The 24105-nt window shown below is 37.9% G+C and overlaps 1 protein-coding gene across 3 annotated transcripts in view; it reads left to right on the top strand.

Moving 5' to 3' along the window:
* The window catches only part of LOC126321896 (dynein regulatory complex protein 8), a 204169-nt gene that overhangs the window by 112019 nt on the left and 68045 nt on the right, over window positions 1–24105 (top strand). For all 3 annotated transcript variants that reach the window (XM_049994238.1, XM_049994239.1, XM_049994237.1), the window contains exon 4: window positions 15161–15371. In XM_049994238.1, the coding sequence (XP_049850195.1) occupies window positions 15161–15371 (211 nt within the window). The remainder of the gene's footprint in view (window positions 1–15160; window positions 15372–24105) is intronic.

Genomic DNA, 24105 nt, shown 5'->3' with positions numbered 1-24105 from the left:
AACAAGGAAACTAAAAAAATGACTATAAGTTTCAGGACGTCCAGTGCATGATTATCTTGGGATTTTATTATTGGTGATCCCCAAAATGTTGTAACTCATTATTTTGAGCTTTAAAAGCTATCTTTATTTATCTATATGTAATGCCATTTATTATAGGATGTTTTTAATCAATAAAAAATTTAGTTTTTGGAAGATAATTTTTTAAAAAAAATTAATATGTTAAAGAGTTTAATTTATTTCTACTTCACACTCTTATCATCAACTTCTCTGAACTGAAGCTGGCATACCGCTTATCAATGTAGTAACTCTGATTCACTCTCTTTGATACCCTGCCCTTCATGTTTGTCTGCTCTCATCTTTCCTACAGGTGAGTCCCAAGTGACTTGCCCTTCCTGTTGAATTAGAAAGAAAATTCTTTCTCATAATTTAATGGCTTTCTTGGTTTAATTTTTCATTTGATACAGTCATCTCTTTCTGTTACATTTCCAAAGAGGATGTATTACCTCATGCTTATTCATATGAGTGGAACAATAATAAAACACCTTAAGTAGTCCCTAGAACTCCATATACCACTGCCAGAACTCTGGATACTTGAGAGCAAAATGCACACTTTCAGCCTCTCTCCTGTATTGTTACTTAGCCAATGCTTTCAAAAAAGGACTGCAGTAGAGATCCTGAATTTGACATTGAATTTAGTAGCTCAGAAATAAAGGAGAATGTGATGTTACTTCAGCCAGCCAGAAGGGAAGAGTAACAATGGAGAATATACACATCACATTCCAATAGACTTGGAATTCTTTTTAGTCCTTTGTGTTTGTACGACTGAAACCCAATATCCAACAAGAATGACCTGCCACAGAACTCTTGAGACCAGTAGTATACAATATTAAATCGCTGAACATACTGTGAAGCACAGTGTTCGTGATCTAGGTACTTACCTCACTTCTTTAACCTTTTGGATTCCTCATGCCTACAACAGTGATTTCGTAGTTTAAAGAGAAGTCTCCAACATAGTTGTGGCTTGGATCATCCATCTAGTTTTACCTTAAACAATGTTCATCCTACTCCCTCATCTCTCATCAGATCTTTGCTACAGCTTGCTTTACTACTCCTACTCTGAAGTCAGAATATCATGAAGACAATACAGAAATCGAAAATTTAAAAGTCAGCAGATGTAGATGAGTTTCAGCATCTGTTCTGAAGATGTATGTATACAGCATACAAGCCCTGTTAATGAACATAATAAATAAGTCCTTTAGCTCAGGTATTTTTCCATAGTATCTAAAGCGAGTTGCGCTTTTATGATAGAAAGTTATTGGGGAGAGTATTGAAAACCACAGTCCTGTTTCACAACTGCCTGTTTCTTTAAAAAAATGAAACATTAATACTTGAATAGATACAACTTTTTTTTAATGCAGCACACTTTGGTTTGCAAAGTGGAAGAAGTACAATGTTGAATATTGCAGAGTTTGTGAAAGTGGTACTTGAAGCTCATGACAAGGATGACTATTTTACAGGCATGGTCTTAGACTTGGCTGTGACTTTTGACACTGTTGACCAGGAAACACTATTAAACAAGCTAGAAGCAATAGGTGTAAGAAAAATAACAAATGAGGGTGTGATGGCACATACCTGTACTGTCCTCAGACTGTCATGCAGTTCGATGTCTCTTTGTAATATGTTGAATGGGTTTTCCAGATTTGTGCAAAATACATATGCAGGACAGTTCTTACAGTTATGTGGCTCTTTCCACATTTATTACTACTGTAAATTATGCAGTGACCAGGTCCAGTTTCGCATTTGTATGTCATACACAGCTAGGTACCTCAAACTTCTACATACAAACATTCCCTTGATTACACCGTCCCACTGAAGTAACAAAATATTTGATGAACATAACAGTGGTGTGACACAGTGGTAAGATTATAAAAGGAACAGTGCACACTATTTTTTCATGTAGGAAGTGACAACATAATTAAAACATCCGGTAAGTATAGTTTCATGGAACAGTTACATTTAGATATTGCATGTTTACTAGCACACCTGGAAGTCTAATACAAGATGTTACTCTGTTTTGTCTGAGGATTTTTATGGGGTAGTTGTACATAGATTTAACCATTGCTGTATCTGAACCCAGACTAATTACATATGAACTGACTTAGTTGTTATCAAGGTGTTATGGAGATGCAGGCTCTACATAGCTGTTAGCATGTTAACACTCGAGTGCTGATTGCCTATTTTGGGGTGGGGTCAGTCATATAAAGACTATCGTAAAGGTATTTGCTGATTTTGGAAGCTATGTAATGTTTAGAAAAATTACTAGGTATGATTATTCAATTCAGAGTGGATTTTATACCAAGATGATAATGTGGTGTGTAAAATACGCAGAAGATTGATAAATTTTAAAAATGCATAGCTACATTTTGTGCATCAACAAAGGGAATACCACACTTAAGAGTGTAATAGCTGTCTTGAAACTTATTTTACATTGTGACAAATAAGTAAAATTCTAATTAGTGGCTTAATCAATTAACACAGTATCTCCCCTTGTTCATAAAAATAATGGCAACAAAATGCAGTGTTAAAGTTCAGAATCTACCAACCACAGAGACGAAACTGAAAATAGCAATGGTGGCATAGTCTTTCAGCGTCAGTTATCTCTTAAGTTAATTAGTTTTGTGAAAATGGAAATAATTCTCAGAGGGAGTGGAGTGATTACTTTCAAATGAATGGTGTCAACACTTCAGATTCTGTTAAATATTTCACAATATTTTCCCACTATGTGTTGTTACTGTAGCATCAGCTATCCAGCCCCTTTAATTAATAATATTCTCTTGAAAGCCATGTAATTTAATGGAATCAACATAGCCAAAAAAATAATTTAAACTATGAATTTATATGACTCTCACACTAATTATTGATTTGAAATATTTATGTATATGTCACCAATATATATTACATAGATGACTGTGTGAAAAGTGGGTAAGAAATAGAATGAAAAAATTCAAATATTAAAAGGAATTCAATTATAGCAGTTGGGATGGTACCAGTTTGCCACACTTTGCTTTATTAGATCAACCTCCCCCCCCCCCCCCCCCCTCCCCCTTCCAGCAATTGAGTTACACAGACAGACCTGAGAAATATCAGATTGCCAGTGAAACTGTGATTAAACATTTACATTTGTAATAGTATACATAAATATATTCTTGAACCTGCCCAAGTCGTTGAAAAATACAACAATAAATACATACTTTCAAAAAATCCAATAACATAATTGTAATCAAAATATCCACGGGTGTACTGCCGGTCTATGGTGTCCAACGGGCACAATATTTCGGCGATCAAACATGTCGCCATCATCAGGTGAACTGATGGACTGAGCTCCTGTGAACGTGCCCGCACGGAGATCCGTACGCTATGGCTGCTCAGGGGGAACTGGGTTTGGTCGCGGCGGCGGCCGATTTAAATACCCTCCGCCCGCGGCGCGCTCCCTCCGCCGTCCGCACCCCGCGCCACGGTAGCGCAGTGGAACAGATTGCAACGGCGTCTGAGATGACATCGGTGTGATGGCTCTGTCCGCCGTGGTCGTCACAACTATGCGTTTGCTCGATTTACTCTTGATTAACCCAATCGCTGGTTCCCAAGCCTTGCTAAGATTATAGCCACAGTCACGGTTTGTGAGGTCGTCATTGGTGCGAATTTCGATGGCCTCTCTAACAACGCTGTCCCAGTATCTCGATGTCTGTACCAGAATCCTCGTGCGGTCATACTCCATAGCATGATTTTCCGACAAACAATGTTCAGCGACCGCCGACTTGCTCGGATACATCAGTCGAGTGTGCCTCTGGTGTTCACGGCATCGATCCTCGACGGTACGCATCGTCTGACCAATATACGACTTGCCACATTGACACGGAATCTGGTACACACCGGCCTTCCTCAAACCGAGGTCATCTTTGGCGCTCCCCACCAGTGCACGAGTTTTATTCGGAGGACAAAACACAGTTCCGACCCGGTGTTTCTTCAGAATGTGGGCGATTTTCCCCGAGAGTGCGCCTGTGTATGGAATAAATGCAGTGCCTACCTCCTCCCTCGTGACCTCATCCATCTGAACAGGTTGTACTGCAGTGGTTGGGTGGAGAGCACGTTGGATCTGCCACTCTGAGTACCGATTCTTTCGAAACACAGTTCTCAGATGTTCCAATTCAAGAGTGGTGTTATTAAAAAATTTGAAGGTACAGAATTTTAAATTTTTCCATCAGCCTCTCAGATTACATTAATGCAGCATAATATAAATTAATATACATTTGGCACATTCAACTGACACCTGTATGAATTAGTTCGTCTCATTTTCCTATGCAGATAAACCTTATAGGTACCTACACAACTTCCCTCCTACTGTATACTGACATGTTCCACATAATCGGACAGCAGCACACAGTAGTGATGCAATCTAACTTCTTCAATTTTGTATCTTTTAAACATTTTAAAATGTGTTTTTTTTTTGGCCTGTATGAGTACAAAAGACCTTTATTGGTATCCAAATTTTTAATTTGTTCTTTGCCCAGAACTTGTCAGCGTTATAATATGTACATTCATGTTTACAAATACTTCACAATAAGTGCATTTGAAACTCAAAGTTTTTGCTCCTCTAATTGAAGCATAATCATTGCCAGCTACTGGCATAGTTAAGCATATGTACCTCATGTGGTGTATGCTGCATGTGCATTTTGTGAGTTCATTGGTATTGCAGGTACAGATAGACTGTCCGAGTTTTGAGTACTGTTTCACTTTTTATCACGAAGTTTGCAGTGAAAGTGTTCGTCATGTTGCTTCAGGGTTGTGTGCTGTCATGTGTGCATACTTGGGTTATAAATGCCGAGATGTGTAGGCTCATCACTTATGCTTCAGGGCAGTGGTTTCCTGCCATAATTCACATATTTCAGTGATCAGACCAAACTCACGCATTCAGCACCGCATTGACACTTGACCGAGGTCAATGTAAGTTCACAATGTTTTCTAATTTATTCTAAACCCTCACTTTTGTAAAATGTAAGTCATCCCACTACTCTACTGAGGGCTGAAATATTTTTCTTTTGCTAAGCTCTTTGACACATGGGTACAGTAGTTTTCTGGATTTGTTAAGTGTTGGTATTACTTCACATCCATGACTTTTGAAGAGGAAAGGAGTAGACTGGAAAGAGAGATGACTGATACAGAATCTATACCTACACCAGAAAGTAAGGATAAGGACTGGAAATGGAATGTCAGAAGGAAGCAGCATAGGAATAGAATGTATAAGATTTGCTGAAGACATGGTATTAGTGGCAGTAAGTGAGCGGACAGTGAATAACTTGCTGAAAGATCTGAATGAAGCTTGTGTGGAATATGGGATGCAAATAAACACAACAAAAACAAAGAGTATGGTCATCAGTACAGGACACAGACTGTCCAATATTAAAGTAGGACAATCTACCATTATCCAAGTAAGTGCATTTAAATATCTTGGAAGCACAATAACTGAAGACTTGAGATGTCGCAAGGGGTGAAAACTCGAATTACCATAGTGAAGGAGGCATTCAACAGAAAGAGGAGCCTCTTATGTGGCAAATTAGATAAAGGTCTAAGGAAAAAGCTTCTCAAATGTTTTGTCTGGAGTGTGGCACTATATGGGGCAGAAACAAGGACGCTGAGACGAGAGGATGAAAAAAGGTTAGAAGCATTTGAGATATGGATGTGGAGGAGAGTGCACATAGTAAGATGTATGGAAAGAGTGAATAATGAAAGAGTATTGGAAAGGATTGGTGAGTGAAGATGTCTGCTGAAGGTTGTAAGAGAAAGGAAAAAGAACTGGTTGGGACATTCACTGAGAAGGGAGTGCTTGCTAGCAGATGCTTTGGAAGGATTGGTTTGTGGGAGGAGACTGAGAGGAAGAAGGAGATACAAGATGATAGATGACATAAAGGAAAGAGAAAATTATGCAGACCTGAAGAGGATGGCAGAAGACCAGACCGCCTGTAGAACTACCATGTGAAAACATACCTTTTTGGCAGAACACTGTTATTGATGATGATTATTACCTTAAACCGGGTATCTAAGGATTTATATTTTTAGGACCACTGACATGCCAGGTTTACTCACTACTTATTTGGTAAATACATATATTTTTAGGTGGCACTTAAATTTTTTCCACATGAGCACCACTCAAAACTATTACTACTATATACATTTTTTCATAGCATCTTTATCCCATTGATATTTTCAGCATTACATTTTGCCTTATGTAAGACATTAGTCAACCCAAATTAAGTTTCATCTTTCATTATTGACAGGACAACATGTGTACATAAGTTCCATGTGATGTGCATAAACATTTGTCCATACATCCTGTCTGATGTGAACATCTGACATTCCAGATGCTGAAGAGAAGAAAACTTCATGGCATGTAAATCACGATAAGCCATCATAGCTAGACTTAGCCACGCTTCTTGCAAGTCTGCTAGAAAGTGCCTACTACTGAAAGAAATAAGCATTCATTTTACTCTGTTACTACAGTCCTTTTTTATGCATAAGAGAAACATTGAGTACATTTTTTGTATGTTAACTCACTTATTTAATGTTTCCTACCAACTGGTAAATTCTGAATGTACAACAATATGTTATACGTGTCATCAACATCAACTGTTTGAAACTACATGTAATGATTGCCCTTCAGTGTTTATGACTTATACCTTTTTTACTACAGGACATCGCTCTTGCGTATTATGATGTGTATAAATATGTTGCTACAAAGATTGTCAGTGAATAGCTGTAAAACGGTGTTTGGATGGCTCATGATCATGTGCAAATGCTCCATGAACATAAATGATTGGTGCTGTTATCAGCAACTTATAATATCTGGTTTGATCCCTTACGGTTTGGTAGTATGAGACTTCAGTTTAACTTGTATATGTCTGACATACAAATTTTTATACTTATAATTATTAACATTACAGTGCAGCTCTTTTGCTTCGATGTGTAACACCTAACCGTTGTGTACCTTATTTATCACAGGATGTGTTTGTGCAACATTTCCCAAAAGGGAACATGATATTAACTTACAAGTAGGCACTTAGTTGCTCAATGGGCACTAACATCACTTTTACAATATATACATATTCATTTTCCATTGGTATGCAGCTGTATTCATCAATCATCTTGTGTTACAAGAGCACAAATGTTTATAGTGCTGCTGTTGTTTTGATTTATCTTTTGGACCTGAAAGTAAAAGTGTTGTTGTAGACAAGGCACAGTCTCATTATTTTTCATAGCTTATTCAAAGCTTTACATCTATTCTTTCCTTCATTGTACATAGATAGCCTCCTATAGTGTTTAGTTTAGCTTGTATACAATCACTTGTAGATGTATGTATATTATACATAATAGTATTGTGTGTAGATATTTTTTCATAATTACTTTTTTTATTTTGTCTGCTGTAAATATTCCTAAGATTAATTCTTCTCTCCCTTTTAGTTTCAGCTTTGTAGAGTAGATTCTTTATTTCTGTAGTAGTTAACTTATGTTGTAAAGTTTATGGAATATGGTTTGGTTGGCATTCTTTTCCTGAGCTGCATCAGTCTTCCGGCTATGCAGTGCATCAGGCTGTGCTTTGCTATGCGCTTGTGGAGCAGCTGTTGACTTGAAGGTGAGCCCAAGTGCATGTGCGTAGTGTCTCCATGTCTTCGCTATATCATGTGTTCTGTGTCTCAGGTATAGTACTCGCAGTGCATTTAGACAGTACACAGATTAGTAAAATAAGTCTTGTGCTCAGCGATGGAAGTGTTTCCAGAGCTTTATGTGGCTCATGGACACTTAATCAAAATCTTAAATAACTGAATCTTATGTTCTATTCAATTAACAAACATGAAATGATTATTTGAAAATCTTTCCTTGATACTAAGCATAAAATTGTGATATACAGGTTCAAATGAACTGGGTCGACTTGTGTATATATGCACAATCTCTCGGTTATTTAAATTGCTCCAGGGAGTCTCCCAAAAACCACGTGCATATCTGACTAGTTCCTGAAGCTCCCCTTTTTGGTCTTCAGTAAAAAACACTCAGACTCACTTAGCTTGTTGCATATCATATTCTGGTAGCTGTTCAATGCCTTGTATATTTTTAAAAAATGACACCTGGATAAAATAATTGTATGTAGAATTTAAGGTGTTGGTATGCCAGCCTCACTTTTGCAATTCATCAAGCAGTCCCTGAGATATCATGTTAGTCATGGTGCCAGTATTTAGTATCATATGTACAGTTAAGTTGAATATTTGAGTGTTAACTATTGCCTGCACTATTTCCTCACCTTTCCTTCATTAATTTTTGATACCTCTGCTCTGATCATATCTAATAAAACACCCCCTTCATTGTCCATTGAATGGGGGCCTGTCAAGACCTGTTTAAGTTTTCTTAGCTGACTGGGGTACTGACATCTTCATTTGAGGTTATGCCAACTAAGTGTACGGCCTGGGTTTGGTTCCTCCAAATGGTGTCTTGATTCGAAATGTCAGTGGCCTTGCCCACTATTTGAAACATAATTGTTGTTATGTTGACTATAATCAGCTGTTGACAGAATGCTTGATTGCCTGTTTATGTTTTGTCCTTGCCATCTGCCGCACTGATTATTGCCACGTCAGCAGTGCACTGTGCACCTGTTGGCTGTACCCTCTCTGATCATTATAGTTTGTTTGGTTAAAATTTTGTCCTTTATTGTTCTTGTTACTTTGTTTATATTTTTGGTCTTTCCAATTGCCAAAGTGATTCCTATGACCACTTTGGCACTTGTTGCGAGGTGGATATGGTTGCCAACTGTTTGCTAAATGCTTGGGGATCAACCTGTGCATTGACATTTTGTGTATCCACTGGTCCTTCCTCATAAATAAGGTCAGTGGAATCAAGTACTGATAAAAAAAACTCTTAGTCAAGTTCTCGAATGCCAATTCATTTTTCACATATGTTTGCTGGCAGATGGCTTTTAAAAATCTTTAACACATCTACATGGAATATCAGGTTCATCCAGTATCAAGTTTTAGTCAAATACTTGTCAGAGTATTTTCTTAGCCCCCAATGTTTGCTATTGAATGGTGATGGATTAAAAACATCGTAGCACAACTTCTCCTGTACTGCAGCAAACCAAAATTTATACAAAATACTCCGAAACTGTTTAGAAGGGTGGCATCTTTCTGCCTTATCTGTGGTCCCTAACAAGATGTTCCCTTGCACATATCCTACAAGAAAATGGATATCCTGTGTCTTTTTCCAATTTCTATGGAATACATTATGAAAGCACCTTATGAAAAACATTGAGTTTGCCTTCCAATGAAAAAATAGGGCAGTGCCAATGCTATAATAAACCTTTGTCAGCTAATAATGTGGAAAGACATGCAGCACTGTCTGTTGATTGTGTGGCATTGTTTTGTTACATGAGATTATATCCTGAGTACAGATGCATGACAGGTACAGTAGTCAGCAGCACCTGCCCCATCTTGTAACTCCTAACTACTTCATCTGACGGGCTTGTAACAAACTGCAGATAGGTACTAGGATTACCTGTCTGGTCTAATGGCTCTTTGACTGCTTGACATAAGATTTTCTTTTATTACTTTTGCAACATTGATTAAGTTACTCAGTAACTTTTCCTCCACTTGATGCTTGATCTATCATAGCCAATAGCGCATTCTCTTTTTCCTTCATCACCTCCTTGACTACTTCCACATAAATTATGTGTTCTTGAACTACCTTTGCACCAGGGTACAACCTTGGTCTAGCATACTTGCTTCAGCCCTATCCTTTAATTCTTTTACATCTTATGTGAATTCTTTCCTGCCCTTTTTTAGCACAAACCGAGAGTTCAAATTATTTAGTGGCAATGACAGTTTATGTACTTCTGGTAAATCTTTACATACTGACTACAACTCATTTACAGCACCTATTGGGTGTCCAAATTCTTACATATTTGTGATTGTGCCAATTGCATTTTAGTTTGTACATCACTCTAAGCTCTTAACTCACCTGCCAGTTGTTCTTGTTCCTTGTATAATGGTATTTGATTCACGTTATTTATATCCTTGGATAAGTCAATGAGCAACTCTGCTTTTAGCCCCTTTCCAATATTTATGGACATGTCAGTATGTAAATACTGGCTAATGTTATAAAATTGCTCTGTTAAATGAACTTTAAGACTGTCAGATGTTTGCTTTTGTCCCTTTTCTAAAATCATTTTTTAAATCATTGAGTTGTTGTGCTTGTATACTGAATTTCACATTAAAGTACCTCATTATCTCTTGCATTAATTGTGACATGTTCAGTATACTGGTGTGCCCATTATGTTTCATTCAGTTATATATGTTTCCTGTGTTGCAGGAAACATATAATTTAACAAACTGGCACTATTGCACCTTTCATTCTCACCATGAGAGAAAATGCTTCCCAGTGAAAACTGAGAATCCATTTCATCTGCCGTAATCATGGTAGCATCATGGATTTTAACATTACTGTTATCTGTGTCTGTAGCGTTTAAAGGGTACAGTTGGCTGTTGTCACAGAAACTGACATTTTGAACTTTGGTGTCATTTGCTGTTATGTCTGTGTCGGTGACATCTTGCATCTACATATTTGCTAATGGACTACCAGCAATAGACCTACCTGATGTACTCATTTTTACTACTTTCAGAAAAACAATTAAACAACTGAATATAGTGGTATAAAACATTCTTTTCATAATTGTGATGATATCACTTCACAACTTAATCTTTAGTGCATCACTGGACATGTAATACAACTCTTGTTAGCGTGATCTAACTGGACACACGCATTTCTTGACATCAAAAATAATTTCTTAACATAAATAACTTCCCCATGAACCATGGACCTTGCCGTTGGTGAGGAGGCTTGCGTTCCTCAGCGATACAGATGGCCGTACCGTAGGTGCAACCACAACGGAGGGGTATCTGTTGAGAGGCCAGACAAACATGTGGTTCCTGAAGAGGGGCAGCAGCCTTTTCAGTAGTTGCACGGGCAACAGTCTGGATGATTAACTGACCTGGCCTTGCAACATTAACCAAAATGGCCTTGCTGTGCTGGTACTGTGAACGGCTGAAAGCAAGGGGAAACTACGACCGTAATTTTTCCCAAGGGCATGCAGCTTTACTGTATGGATAAATGATGATGGTGTGCTCTTGGGTAAAATATTCCGGAGGTAAAATAGTCCCCCATTCGGATCTCTGGGCGGGGACTACTCATGAGGACGTCTTTATCAGAAAAAATAAAACTGGCGTTCTACGGATAGGAGCATGGAATGCCAGATCCCTTAACCGGGCAGATAGATTAGAAAATTTAAAAAGGGAAATGGATAGGTTAAAGTTAGATATAGTGGGAATTTGTGAAGTTTGGTGGCAGGAGGAACAAGACTTTTGGTCAGGTGAATACAGGGCTATAAACACAAAATCAAATAGGGGTAATGCAGGAGTAGGTTTAATAAAGAATAAAAAAATGGAGTGCGGGTAAGCTACTACAAACAGCATAGTGAACACATTATTGTGGCCAAGATAGACACGAAGCCCACAGCTACTACAGTAGTACAAGTTTATATGCCAACTAGCTCCGCAGATGATGAAGAAATTGAAGAAATGTATGATGAGATAAAAGAAATTATTCAGGTAGTGAAGGGAGACGAAAATGTAATAGTCATGGGTGACTGGAATTCCGCCTGACTAGGTTGCCTCCAAACATGTCTCTGATGATTGTGTGGTTGAAGGCATATGCACCACTCATTGGTGAAGAGAATATGATGCCAATCCTGATTGGTCCATTCAGCACATTGTTGGGCCTATCTTATCGAACTGCATGGTGTCATAGTTTCAAAGATGGACCTCACCATGGATGTTGGGAGTGAAGTTGCACATCATGCAGCCTATTGCACACAGTTTGAGTCGTAACATGACGTCCTGTGGCAGCAAGAAAAGCGTTATTCAACATGGTGGTGTTGCTGTCAGGGTTCCTCCGAGCCATAATCCATAGGTAGTGGTCATCCACTGCAGTAGTATCCCTTGGGCGGCCAGAGCAAGGCATGTCATCGACAGTTCCTGTCTCTCTGTATCTCCTCCACATCTGAACACCATCGCTTTGGTTCCCTCTGAGACACCTGGACACTTCCCTTGTTGAGAGCCCTTCCTGGCACAAAGTAACAATGCAGACGTGTTCAAACTGCGGTATTGACAGTATAGGCACGGTTGAACTACAGACAACATGAACTGTGTACATTCTTTCTGGTGGAATGACTGGAACTGGTTGGCTGTCAGGCCCCCTCCATCTAATAGGTGCTGCTCATGAATGGTTGTTTACACCTTTGTGCAGGTTTAGTGCCATATCTGAGGGACTGTGTCTGTGATATATTATCCACAGTCAACATTTGTCTTTAGGAGTTCTGGGAATTGGGGTGATGCAGAACTTTTTTTGATGTGTGTATAATCCTGGAGCAGAGGGCTCTCTTACTCATTGTGTTATGGTTCATTTGTGTTCTCACTGGACTCTGCTTTTGAGACACTTGTTACTTGTTTGGACTTGGCCTAGCTGTGTACACAGATTTTGTGTGTAGATTATAAACTGTGTTCCCAATAAAGTAATTTGGTTATTCTGTGCAAACTTACTTGTGTGTCTTCCTACACTAATGACTGTAGGTTCTGTCTTCAGTAATTTGTTTGGACTTGGCCTAGCTATGTACACAGATTTTGTATGTAGATTATAAACTGTGTTCCCAATAAAGTAATTTGGTTATTCTGTGCAAGCTTACTTGTGTACCTTCTTACAGTAATGACTGTAGGTTCTGTCTTCAGTAAGGTATGTTACTGCTGTCAGCAAATTTGTAAACTTTGCGCAAAATAACAGCTCTGTCTTGTTGCCATCATATGTGTGACTTTCAGATTCACTGTCAGACTATAATTCATTTCTAGCTTATGTTCCCTGTTCTTGTAGATGTTAGATACATATTATAGAATAAATTTGATGACTTGTCTACATCCTTAGGTGCTCTATAATATTTTGTCCTTGGTTAGCTACATGATGATGGATTAATATGTCTTTGCAATAATGAGCAGCATTCATATCTTGTCAGAGGTATTTCCAGTGATGTATCATTTGCTGATTGCAATATACACATTTAACTTTTTGAGAATCAGGTAGGGGACGTGAAAACAGTTATGTTTCATTTTACATTATAGGTATAAATGGACATATTGGGTTGGTGTACAAGTTCATAGTGTTTTTATGTAAGTTTAATAAACAGAACAGATACAGGTAACAGGGACTTTAGTCATTAATAATATATTCTCCTTCAATATTTACAACAGTCTGTCAATACTGGGGTAACTTTTTGATTCCACGACCGTAGAAATTACATGGTTTTGAGGTGAAGAACTCATCAAGCCATGTTCAGAGCATGTTTTTTCCCAGAAAGAAAGTTACTTGAAGATTGTTTGATAAAGAGCAGAAAACGTGAAAATCTGAAGGTGCAAAAATGGATGGATAAGGGGGGGGGGGGGTGCAGAAAGACTTCCCAATTCAACTCCTTTATAATGTTTTTTGTCAGTCTAACAGAATGTGGGCAGGCTTTATCATGCAGTAGAGCTACTTCACACAGTCTTCCTTGTTGTTATTCTTGGACTGCATCTCCAAGATGTTTCAGTTGTTGACAGTAAATGGCAGCAGTGATAGTTACATTTGGGGAAGCAATTTATAGTACCCCACACCATCACTGTTCCACCCGGTGCATAAAATTATCATTTGCAGATGTGCACATAGGTCTTTGTGGGGCAAGTTTCTGTTTAGTTTGTGCTCAATCATTCCTTTGTTTTCACTATGTTAGTGTAAAGACGCCATTTCTCTCCACCAGTAACAATGCAGGACAGGACTTGATGCTGTTCATGAGCACTTATGGCTACTCACTGATTTTATAATTTTGGGTTAGATGATACACTACCTATATACTTGATTTTTCAACCATCCCCATTGCATGCAAATGTCACAAGATTTTGGAATGATCACAGTTCATCACATTTGCCAGTTCTCAGACACAGACATGGATCATTGTGGATTAATGTGTTTGAACAATCTTCATCAGACTCCAAAGTTCTTCCTGAATGTGGAGTACTAATGTCAACATGATCCTCCTTGAAAGGAGGAAACAATTTTCTTGCCATGCTCTGTCCAGCAGCATTGCTCTATACATGTCACAAATGTTTGTGGCTGCCTACATTGCTGTCACCCCTCTATCGAATGCAAAACAGAAAAAAAATATTGACTGCTATGTTAAAAATTCTTTAGTACACAGCTATGAAGCAGAAACCAATACAATCTGCACTTAGAGAGGAAAAATAAAGTTAAAACTCAGCAGAGCTTGTTGTACATTGCCATTAAATTATATAATAAATTACCCCAAAATATAAAAGATATTGACACAATTGGAAAGTTCAAAACTAAACTAAAAAAAAATTTATCAAATAAAAGCTATTACACAGTAATGGATTATCTGAATTAAAACACATAGTGTAATTAAATTAGCCTGTATTGTAATACACAAGGAAAAAATTATAATATGAAATCCAGAAATGTTCAGTACTATAAGAAAATTACATAAGGATATAAAACTAATGTAAGATATCTTAAAAATGTGTGTAAATATTAATTTTATGTCTATAAATTGTAGGTATATTGTATTGTATATGATTTTGCTGATGAAATCCACACAATGTAAATTGTTACATGGATTAATAAAGAAATCAATCAATCAATATATCAGAAATGTTCCTATTTCTCAACTTAGCACTCCATTTTCTAGTGTCCAAAGCGCACACACTATCTCCAAATCACAAAATTACAATGAGTAAACTCGAAGAGCAACAGTGAACAACAAATAAGAAATGACAATCAATAATAAACCTATAGTAACCGGAATACCAATGTGCAAAACAAAAACAAAAGTGCTACAAACTTGTACACAAACATAATACTTTTTCTAAAAGTGTAGTAATTTCATTTGTCATCATTATAATTTAAAACATCTTTTGAAGCATTATATTATACTAATTTAAACATTATTTACTTTGCTTTTATCATCTTGTAGATTGCAACCAGCTTCACCTGAAGAACTTTTAAAGGCATTCCTGACACTGGATCCAGAGAACAAGGGGTATCTCACCAAAGATTATCTGAGTAAAGCAATGATGGAAGAAGGTGAACCGTTCACTCAGGAAGAATTGGATGAAATGATGGCTATTGCTATTGATGGTGAAACAGGGAATATCCCTTACGAATACTACATTAATCAATTGATGGTAAGTACTCTCGTGTAATTTAAAGAATTTTGTAGGCATCAAGCACTATGTTCTGGTTTTCCCCTTCTGTTCTTTTTGCTGCAGTAGCATAAGTATTTTCTTTAATATATTCTCATAAGAATACTTAAAGCTAAATAAAGCCACTGACCTCAGGAATTAGATATTATTTTCAGAATGGAAATGAAATGTTCAGAAATATTGCTTGTAACATGTTTATGTTTCATTAGGCTGAGGGATCTTTACTACCAGTCTTCATGAACAATTATTTTTTCCTGATTCTATTTCTTTACGCAAGAGATTGAAAGTTTTTCTTAATGTTACACTAAAACTTGCTAATTTTTATTTATTTTATTTTTCAAGTCAAACACCATACATCTGACAGGTATGCACGTAGTATGTATCAAGAGGCATTGATCCACTGTCAAAAGGCTGTCCCTATTGATGATGGCTACACAGTAGGTCTTCCTGTCAGAGCAGCATTCAATAAGACTAGTTTAAGATACAGAAAAAGGATAGGAAACTGCTTGGAGGCATAATATTCTAGAACACCTCCGTTAATAGGGTTTCCATTGACATTTATCTGTTATCATTCAATCCTTTGCACATCAACTTTTTTTTTTAATTTTGAGTTTGAGAAGGTCTGTATGATCCATATGAGCATGAGAATTGGTGTATCTGGATATCACACCTCCTACTGATGATGATGATAGTCATCAGTTCCAAATGGAAAAAAGTTTGATAATACCTATTACGTGATAATATCTCCACAAAGTTTGGTAAATATTGGGCTGGTGCTTCATGGTGTAACACTTACCATTTCTGTCTGGTTAACAGTTCAGTGCCAATATCCCATGTTTGTGGGATGTTTGATGTTTGTTTTATTTCTCTTCAAATCCTGCCGTAACAATCCACCTGTTGAATCTCATTGTTAGGAAGTTAGAGTTGGTGGAAGGAATTGAAAAACAGGTTTTAAATTTTTTACAGGTTTATGTGTGTGTGTTTGTGTGATTTTAAGTGCTTCTCAAAAAATTTTATTAAGTGATTCTCAAAATTTTTGATTTGCTTGACTTTCAAATGAGGGACACTACTCTGAGTTTCAAAGATTCATCTGACCTCATGTTATTCCCAGATCAGTGGTTACCACATCTATGTAACATAAAAGGAAGGTTTCTGAAGGCACTGAACATCTTACTGTCTCAGTACTGGTCTTTTGGAGCCAATTGTGGGCTCCAGGTTCTTTGTGCAATCCTGTCCAGCTTTCATGTACACAGTATACATCAAGCTCATCACAGCTATACATAATGAGGGGATTGAGAGGGACACAGGCGACTACAGACTAGCCCCATACCCACCCTCTGCTCTTAGCAAGAGAAGTTACCACTCTCCGTGTGACACCAGCTCTTCATGGTGCAGTGGGCTTTTGGATTCATTTCTTTTCCTAAATTAATTTCCTCAACTACTGGTTTTCTAGATTACTTGACAGCTTTATACAAGAACAACTCTGCCTGTCTTGCCAATATTCACATTTAAACTTCCTGAATGTTTCTGTCATTGTTTGTAAAAGCTGTACCAATTTGTTACAGTCATTAAGTCAGTAGGATTGCGTCAACAGTTGAGCAGTTAGTGTGTGTTACTGCAAGTTCAATTCCTGGTATTATTAAGCATTTTTCCTTGGTGGGAGGACTAGAATGAAACTTTCCTCTGGACAATTATTGGCTAACCATAGGGAAATAACACAAAGACTTGGACAAAATTTCTACTCATTATAATGAACTGCATTCTATTAATTATTATTTCTTTGATCCAGTTACATTTCTGTGAAGATAGTCTTAATTATCCTATTCTGAATATTATCCAATAATATGATAGTATTGAATGCCCTGTGGAATTCTCTAGAAAGATAGCATCAATCTTATCACTTGCATAAATTATTTGCAAGAAATTGTGTATGGATAAAGCTACCTGCATTTTCCCTGAATATAATCTTTTTTCTCCATGATTGTTATAATTTTTGAGTTGAAAATATGCTCCAGGATTCTACAACAGATGATTGTTAACATTATTAGACTGTAATTTCATGCATCTATTCTCTTATCCTTCTTGTAAACATATGTGATCTGCACTATTTTTTCCAGTCAGCAAATAGTGCTTTGTCAGGGATTCTCATTAAATATGATATTGGAAATTCAACAGTGTACATAATGTAAAATGTCTGACTGGAAATTATTGTAGGATTCACACGTTTCCATTAAGTTTTATTTATGTTTCCCAATATTCCATTTTGTAATGAGAGTTTTCACAGCATCCACTGAATGGTACGAGTTTACCAAGCTATTAATTGTCTTATTTTATTACTTTAAGTGATACATCTACACGTGGTGTGGTGGAAACTGTTGGGTGGAAAGTGTGGGGACAATAGTTACTGTAGGTTGAAGCCAGGATGATTACAGGAACAGAGAATGTGAGGGGTGTGAAGGGAAATGGAAAGTGAGATGTATTTTCAGATCAGGTCTGTGAAGGCCTTGGTGAGAACCTCTACATATTGAGCAAGGGAATTTTTGTCACTGCAGTTACACCATACCCAGGTGACCAGGTTGTAGGGGAGGGAGTTTTTTGGTGTGAAAGGAATGATAGCTGTCAAAATGCAGCTACTGTGGGTGTTTAGTGGGTTTAATGTGGACAGAGGTGTGGATGAGGCCATCAGAGAGGAGATCAACATCTAGGAAGGTGGCATACTGGGTTGAGAAGGACCACATGAAGCAAATGGGAGATAGGGTGTTGAGGTTGTGAAGGAACGAAGATAGGGTATCTCGCCCCTGTGTCCATATCATGAAGATATCATCAATGAACCACAACCAGACAAGGGTTTTGGTGTTTTGGGAGGCTAGGAAGATATCCTCTAGATGGCCCATTTGTCATAGGAGGGTGCCATGCGGATGCCTATGGCTGTGCTATGGATTTGTTTGTATATCTACTCTTTCCTGTCTTCCTACATTGTGATATTCATACCTGGAGTTTCCATTATTTGGTACTGTTGCTTTATTCATAGAAAATTGCTTTGCTATGAATAATGGTCCTACACATACTATACACAATGGTCTGATTGGAATCTGAAATAGTTCTAGCAGAGCAGTTATAGGTAAATAAACTGTTCACTACGTTACAGTCACTGTAAGTTGCACTATGTTCACAGTTAAAATTCTCATCTCACAAACTTGTAAACTGGAGATTAGTTTCTGAATAATGCTATAGACTTGTTCCTACCTTGCAACTCATACACATGTAACCCCCAGCCTGGTCTAGCCCACCTTAAACTACACAGCTCCTACCACCAAGAGGCTCTCTGCTTCGCATCTCTGTCTGAGTTGTCACATGACACAGTGTGCTAGTGAAACTGATATCCATATACCTGACTATCATTCGTTTATGAACACTTTTCATAATATTCAAATTCTTCAACCAAATACATTACACAATCTGTAAACAATTATTCCTATCACATACTATTATATTGTCTTGTTACAATTATTTTTATTTTGACACATTGCATGAACCTGCACAGTGGTCACTCATCAAAACAGCTACATTATTCTTTCTTGTCCATTTTGCATTATGTTATTTAATTTCCTGTACAATTATTGATGCATAAATTTATTATTTTAAAAAACACAGAAAATTAAATAAAAGTACAAATTGCACACACAGAGGTTGATAGTTTTACGTATTTGTGGATAACTCCATTTTAGGTACACAGTTTTTCTTTTTACGTTACAAATAATCTCAAGAACAACTGTAGAGATTTTGACATAATGTTCACAAATAATTATACTGATTCATGAGGTAAGTTTTTTATATAATTTATAACTATTGTTACCTGGTCCATATTTTATTCACCACAACTCCAGAGAGCATAATTGCTTGAGCAGAATCTGTGCATCTGTCACTTCACATCATAAAGTCCTCCGACATGTTTTTCTATCTGTATGTGAAGAGAGGCAGCAGACTTTTCAATAGTTGCAGGGGTGACAGTCTGATTGATTAATGGAACTGGCCTTGCAGCATCAACCAAAAGAGCATTGCTGTGCTGGTACTGCGAACGGCTGAAAGCAAGGGGGAACTACAGCTGGAAGTTTTCCCAAGGGAATGCAGCTTTACCATATGGTTAAATGATGATGGTGCCCTCTTGGGTAAAATATTCCAGAGGTAAAATAGCCCCCAATTGGATCTCTGGTCAAGGACTACTCAGGAGGATGTTTGTTATCAGCAGAAACAAAACTGGCATTCTACATATCAGAACATGGAATGTCAGCTCCCTTAACCAGGCAGGTAGGTTAGAAAATTTAAAAACAAAAATGGTTAGGTTGACGTTAGATATAGTGGGAATTAGTGAAGTTCAGTGGCAAGAGGAAAAAGGCTTCTGGTCAGGTGAATACAGGGCTGGAAATACAAAATCAAATGGGGCAATGCAGGAGTAGGGTTAATAATGTATAAGAAAATAGGAATGCAGGTAAGCTACTATGAACATCATAGTGAATGCATTATTGCAGCCAAGACAGAGAGGAAGCCCACACCCACCACAGTAGTATGAGCTTACATGCCAACCACCTCTGCAGATGATTAAGAGAGAAAAGAGATGGATGATGAGATAAAAGAAATTACTCAGATAGTTAAGGGAGACTGGAATTCGATAGTAGGGAAAGGAAGAGAAGGAAAAATAGTAGGTGAATAAGCACTGGGGATAAGGAATGAAAGAGGAAGCCGCCTGTTAGAGTTTTGCACAGAGTATAAGTCAATCATAGCTGACACCTGTTTTAAGAATCGTGAAAGAAAGTTGTATAAGTGGGAGAAGCCCCGGACACCAGAAGGTTTCAGACAGATTATATAATGGGAAGACAGAGACTTAGGAAGCAGGTTTTAAACTGTAAGACATATCCAGGGGCATATGTGGACTCTGAGCACAATTTATTAGTTATGAACTGTAGATTAAAACTGAAGGAACTGCAAAAAGGAGGAAATTTAAGGAGATAAACTGAAAAGCCAGAGGTTGTAGAGAGTTTCAGAGGGAGCATTAGGGAATGATTGACAAGAAAAGGGGAAAGGAATACAGTAGAAGCAGCATGGCTAGCTTTGAGAGATGAAATTGTGAAGGCAACAGAGGATCAAGTAGGCAAAAAGATAAGTGCTAGTAGAAATCCTTGGGTAATTCAATGTAATTGATGAAAGGAAAAAATATAAAAATGCAGTAAATGAAACAGGCAAAAAGACATCCAAATATCTCAGAAATGAGATCAACAGGAAGTGCAAAATAGCTAAGCAGGAATGGCTAGAGGACAAATGTAGGGCTGTAGAAGCATATGACAATAGGAGTAAGATAGACACCGCCTAAAGGGAAGTTAAAGAAACCTTTGGAGAAAAGAATCAATGGAAAACCAGTCCTAAGCAAAGAAGGGATAGCAGAAAGGTGGAAGGAGTATATAGAGGGTCTACCAAGAGTTATGTACTTGAGGGCAAAATTATGGAAATGGGAAAAGACGTAGATGAAGATGAGATGGGATATATGATACTGCCTGAAAAATGTAACGGCGACCAGAACGGTCATGGGGTTGAAGTGACAGAAAGTGCGGCGGGACCAGCAGAGTGGCCCACTAACAACAACACAGTGGTAAAGGAAGGATACGGCCAACAAAGGACAGAATGAACAACAAGATCGAATCAACGGAGTCACAAGAAAACCTAACAAACATGTCCACTCGTACACAGAACAAGAAAGTAAATAAGCTGTCTAAGGCGAGGCGATGTGTCCAGAGACGTACACAAGGTTAGACTGTCTGGCTGAGCGAGAGGCAGGTGCTTAAATACTCTATCGGGGGTGCTGCTGTTGGCCGCTGGAACCACGTGTTCCACTGTGGCGCTCTCAAGCTGAATGCGGGCCAGGAGGCGTGCGCTGCCACAGCTTACGCCGCGATGATGCTGAGATCTCTAGGGGTGTTCGACATCCATGACGTCTGGCAGGGATTCAAATTCTGCAGCGCGCAGTACCAGAAAGTATTTGACAGAGAACTGAAAGACTGAAGTTGAAACAAGGCCCCGGGAGTAGACAACATTCCGTTAGAACTACTGATAGCCTTGGGAGAGTCAGCCATGACAAGACTCATCCATCTGGTGAGCAAGATGTATGAGACAGGTGAAATACCGTCAGATTTCAAGAAGAATATAATAATTCCAGTCCCAAAGAAAGTAGGTGCTGACAGGTGTGAAAATTACCAAACTATCAGTTTAATAAGTCATGGCTGCAAGATAATAACATGAACTCCTTACAGACGAATGGAAAAACTGGTAGAAGCCAACATTGGGGAAGATCAGTTTGGATTCTGTAGAAAGGTAGGAACACACGAGACAATATTGACCCTATGACTTATCTTAGAAGATAGATTAAGGAAAGGCAAACATGTTTATAGCATTTGTAGACTTAGAGAAGGCTTTTGACAATATTGAGTGGAATACTCTCTTTCAAATTCTGAAAGTAGCAGGGGTAAAATAAAGGGAGCGAGAGGCTATTTACAATTTGTACAGAAACCAGATGGCAGTCATAAGAGTTGAGGGGCATGAAAGAGAAGCAGTGGTTGAAAAGGGAGTGAAATAGGGTTGTAGCCTACCCCTAATGTTATTCAGTTTGTATATTGAGCAAGAAGTAAGGGAAACAAAAGAAAAATTTGAAATAGGAATTAAAGTCCAGGGAGAAGAAATAAAAACTTTGAAGTTTGCCGATAACATTGTAATTCTGTCAGAGACAGTGAAGAACTGTCAGAGAACAGTTGAATGGACTGGGCAGTGCCTTGAAAGGAGGATATAAATTGAACATCAACACAATCAAAACAAGAATAATGGAATGTAGTCTGACTAAATAAGGTAACACTGAGGGAATTAGATTAGGAAATGAGACACAATAATGTAGTAGATGAGGTTTGCTATTTGGGCAGCAAAAAAACTGATGATGGTCAAAGTAGAGAGGATATAAAATGCAGACTGGCAATGGCAAGGAAAGCGTTTCTGAAGAAGAGAAATTTGTTAACATCAAGTATAGATTCACGTGTCAGGAAGTGTTATCAGAAAGTATGGAGTGTAGTAATGTATGGAAGTGAAACATGGACAACACAGTGTTTAGGCAAGAAGAGAATAGAAACTTTTGAAATGTGGTGCTAGATAAGAATGCTGAATTAGATGGGCAGATCATATAACTGATGAGGTACTGTAGACAACTGAGAAGAAAAGGAATTTCTGGTACAACTTGACTAGAAGAAGGGATCGGTTGGTGGGACACATTTTGAGGCATCAAGGTATCACCAATGGAAGTGTGGAGGGTAAAAATCATGGAGGGAGGCCAAGGGATGAATCCACTAAGCAGATACAGGAGGATGTAGGTAGTAGTAGTTGCTCTGAGATGAAGACGCTTGCACAGGATAGAACAGAATGGAGAGATGCATCAAACCAGGCCATAACAACAAATCTCAGGAATGACTGCAAGGAATTTTGCTACTGTTTTTGCTAACAGATAGACTGATTCATGATGAAGATTAATGTGTAGAATTTGTTACCAGTACACCAGACAAGTCGACTAGCCATAGATGGTTAATGTTACCCATACAAAGCTGGGACAGCTCAATAGTGTTTGCCCAAACTGTAGCTTCTTATGTCTTTGAACTTTAACCATAGTTTTTCTACACTTTTTGGATTTGAACTAATTGTTCTCATATTATTTTTTAAGTAGATTATTAATAATGATCAGTTGGTTTAACCAAATAGAAGAACCCTCCTGTATTGTTGCCTTTAATTTTCATTGTAACAGCATTTATCTCTTGTTGACATCTCTTGTGAAAAAATCATATCTATACGTAGCCAGGTAGTCTGAAATATTTCTTTTGCTTGTGGGCTGTAGGACAACTTGTTTGACACAGTTATTTGAGAATATGTTCAGAATTACTTTGCAAGACTGTTTGTCCTGATTCACTCACCCCTTATTCAAGCTTGTGCTCTGTGTCTAATGACGTTAAACCTTAAGCTTCCTTTCTTAAGTGGTGTATAAATGTGCATATTATCACCTCACTATGAAGGTACAGATCACTTATAGGTGAATGAAGTCTTCACTGATTGGCATAAAGGAGACAGTTAGTCGATGCTTGGATTCATCCAGATACACTTTTCTGAGTTGTTTCAGCCTTTACTCTGCTTTTATATTCAAGTTTTTAGAAGGCTTTAGAATAATCACAATGTTTACAGTTCTACAGTCTGAGGACTAATGAAAGTGTGCGGGTGACAGATAATGAAAATGAGGGAAAGTGGTCACATTTCTAACACAGTTCGTATTTTGTGTTTTTTACATTTTATGCATTTTAACCATATTTGTTTCAAATTTTTTAAGGAAAGACACGAATGAACTCAGAACTGAACACTCTAATACAGAGGTTTCCAAATTACAGCCTGCTGGCGAACAGTGGTCCATGAACACCATCAGTCTGGCCAGCGGTAATAGGTCAGACACGTATGGTATCCAGCCTGCCACAACTTTTTTTGTATTAGAGTCGAACCTTGCTCATCAAGCACCTCACATAATGAGTGATTTGCATAATGAGAAAAAACTGACTAGCTTAATGAATGATATTTCGCAAAAAGAGTCTGTAGAGTGCTATTTTTTTCAGTCAGTAATAACCATTTCAAAAACCACCCTGTGGATCAG

The sequence above is a fragment of the Schistocerca gregaria genome, chromosome 2, assembly GCF_023897955.1.
Source record: "Schistocerca gregaria isolate iqSchGreg1 chromosome 2, iqSchGreg1.2, whole genome shotgun sequence".
Classification (NCBI taxonomy): Eukaryota; Metazoa; Arthropoda; class Insecta; order Orthoptera; family Acrididae; genus Schistocerca; species Schistocerca gregaria.
This window is presented reverse-complemented; position numbering and strand designations above follow the sequence as displayed.